At 61.9% G+C, this 1,380-nt stretch overlaps 1 protein-coding gene across 1 annotated transcript; it reads left to right on the top strand.

Moving 5' to 3' along the window:
- Nucleotides 1-8: 8 nt before the first annotated feature.
- LOC102241370 (fanconi-associated nuclease 1-like) lies at nt 9-1,374 on the top strand (the record flags this gene model as incomplete). Its single annotated transcript, XM_005852965.1, has 1 exon — nt 9-1,374. A coding segment is annotated over exon 1 (1,170 nt), but the record flags the coding sequence as incomplete, so codon positions are not given.
- Between the last annotated feature and the right edge of the window lie 6 nt (nt 1,375-1,380).

Below are 1,380 nucleotides of genomic sequence, written 5' to 3'. Positions count from 1 at the left end.
TCCTCCGCGGTGCCCGGCGCAGGCTTCGGAGCGCGCCTTGCCGTCTGACCCGCACGTGCTGTGTTCTGCAGGGAGTGCTATGCAGTCCAAGGGAAGCCCGCTCTCCTCCGTCCAGCCAGGGAACGTCCCAGCAAACCCCTGCGCCCTCCCCCAGCGGGCGCCTTCGCTCTCCTCCCCGAGACACAGCCAGGTTCTCCAGGGCGCATGATGCCAGGGGGGACGTCGCCCGCGAGAAAAAGGCCCCGTCGAAGCCTGTCGAGCAGCAGAGCGAAAAAAAATGCATCCAAGTCCATCGTGCTGTGTTTCAACAACGCGCCACCCGCCAAACTTGCCTGCCCGGTGTGTAGTCAGATGGTGCCCCGCTATGACCTGAACCGGCACCTCGATGACATGTGTGCTAGCCGCGATGACGTCACTCCGGTGGCCCCGGGGCTGGGCGGCGTCCCGGGTTCAGACGTGGCCCCTGGAGAAGGGGTAACACCGGAGAAGTCGCCACCATCCAAGACAAACTTAACCCCCGAGCAAAGCCACTCGGCAACAAGGGGCGCACAAAAGCGGACCAGCCCCTACTTTCAAGGTACCGATGGCGGCGTGTGCCACAGTCAAGACGCCGAGCTGAGATCTCGCCACGTCCAAGTCGTTCCTTTGGGAAGCCTGTCGTCCAAGTTATCCAGGAGGTACCTGCAGGCGAGAAGAGCCACGGAGAAGAACGAGGCCTCGGCCGCAGCGGTCAGGGTGGTGGCCAGCTGTGCTGTGGCTGAGGACGAGGATCGGGGCTTGGAGAGCAGCTCCCAAAAGGAAAACCTGTTTTCCTGTGATTCTCTTACGGAGCAAGATCCTGTCGAAGGCCCCTCATTAATGGCAGCTGCAAAGCCAGAGCCTCCCCAGGACCGTGGGAGGTCCACCCTCGCTCCTGCCTCCCCAGATAATGCTGTGTTATCGCCCCAACGAACTCCTGGGAATAATCCACCGTCCGCTTCCGAGGACAGCCGTGCAGAGCAGGAGAGCGTCGGACAAGCGGATGGTGAAGGTGTCGGGACACGTGAGGCCGGTGTTGGTGAAGAAACCGAAGTCCCTGAGGCTTCGGAATCTGAAACACAGCTTTCTGGGGAGGCGTCATCTCAGAGCTCTACCCATGACGCTTCCGAGTGGAGGGACTTCCACAAACTCCCTCTGGAAGGTGACAGCGGCTTAAAGGATGAAACCGCTCACGGGGTTCCTTCGGGGCTGGGGCCGAGCTGCGGTGTTCCTGGTGAAACGGTCCCAGCGCCGCCGCCCGGCCACCCTTACTACCTCCGCAGCTTCCTGGTGGTGCTGGGAGCCGTCTTCGAGAATGAGGATGACAGGATGCTCTTCGACGAGCAAGAGAGGGGAATCGTC

This window comes from Myotis brandtii, unplaced genomic scaffold (genome assembly GCF_000412655.1).
Source record: "Myotis brandtii unplaced genomic scaffold, ASM41265v1 C42377184, whole genome shotgun sequence".
Lineage (NCBI taxonomy): Eukaryota > Metazoa > Chordata > Mammalia > Chiroptera > Vespertilionidae > Myotis > Myotis brandtii.
Note: the sequence above shows the minus strand (reverse complement) of the source record. Positions and strands in the feature narration are given on the sequence as shown.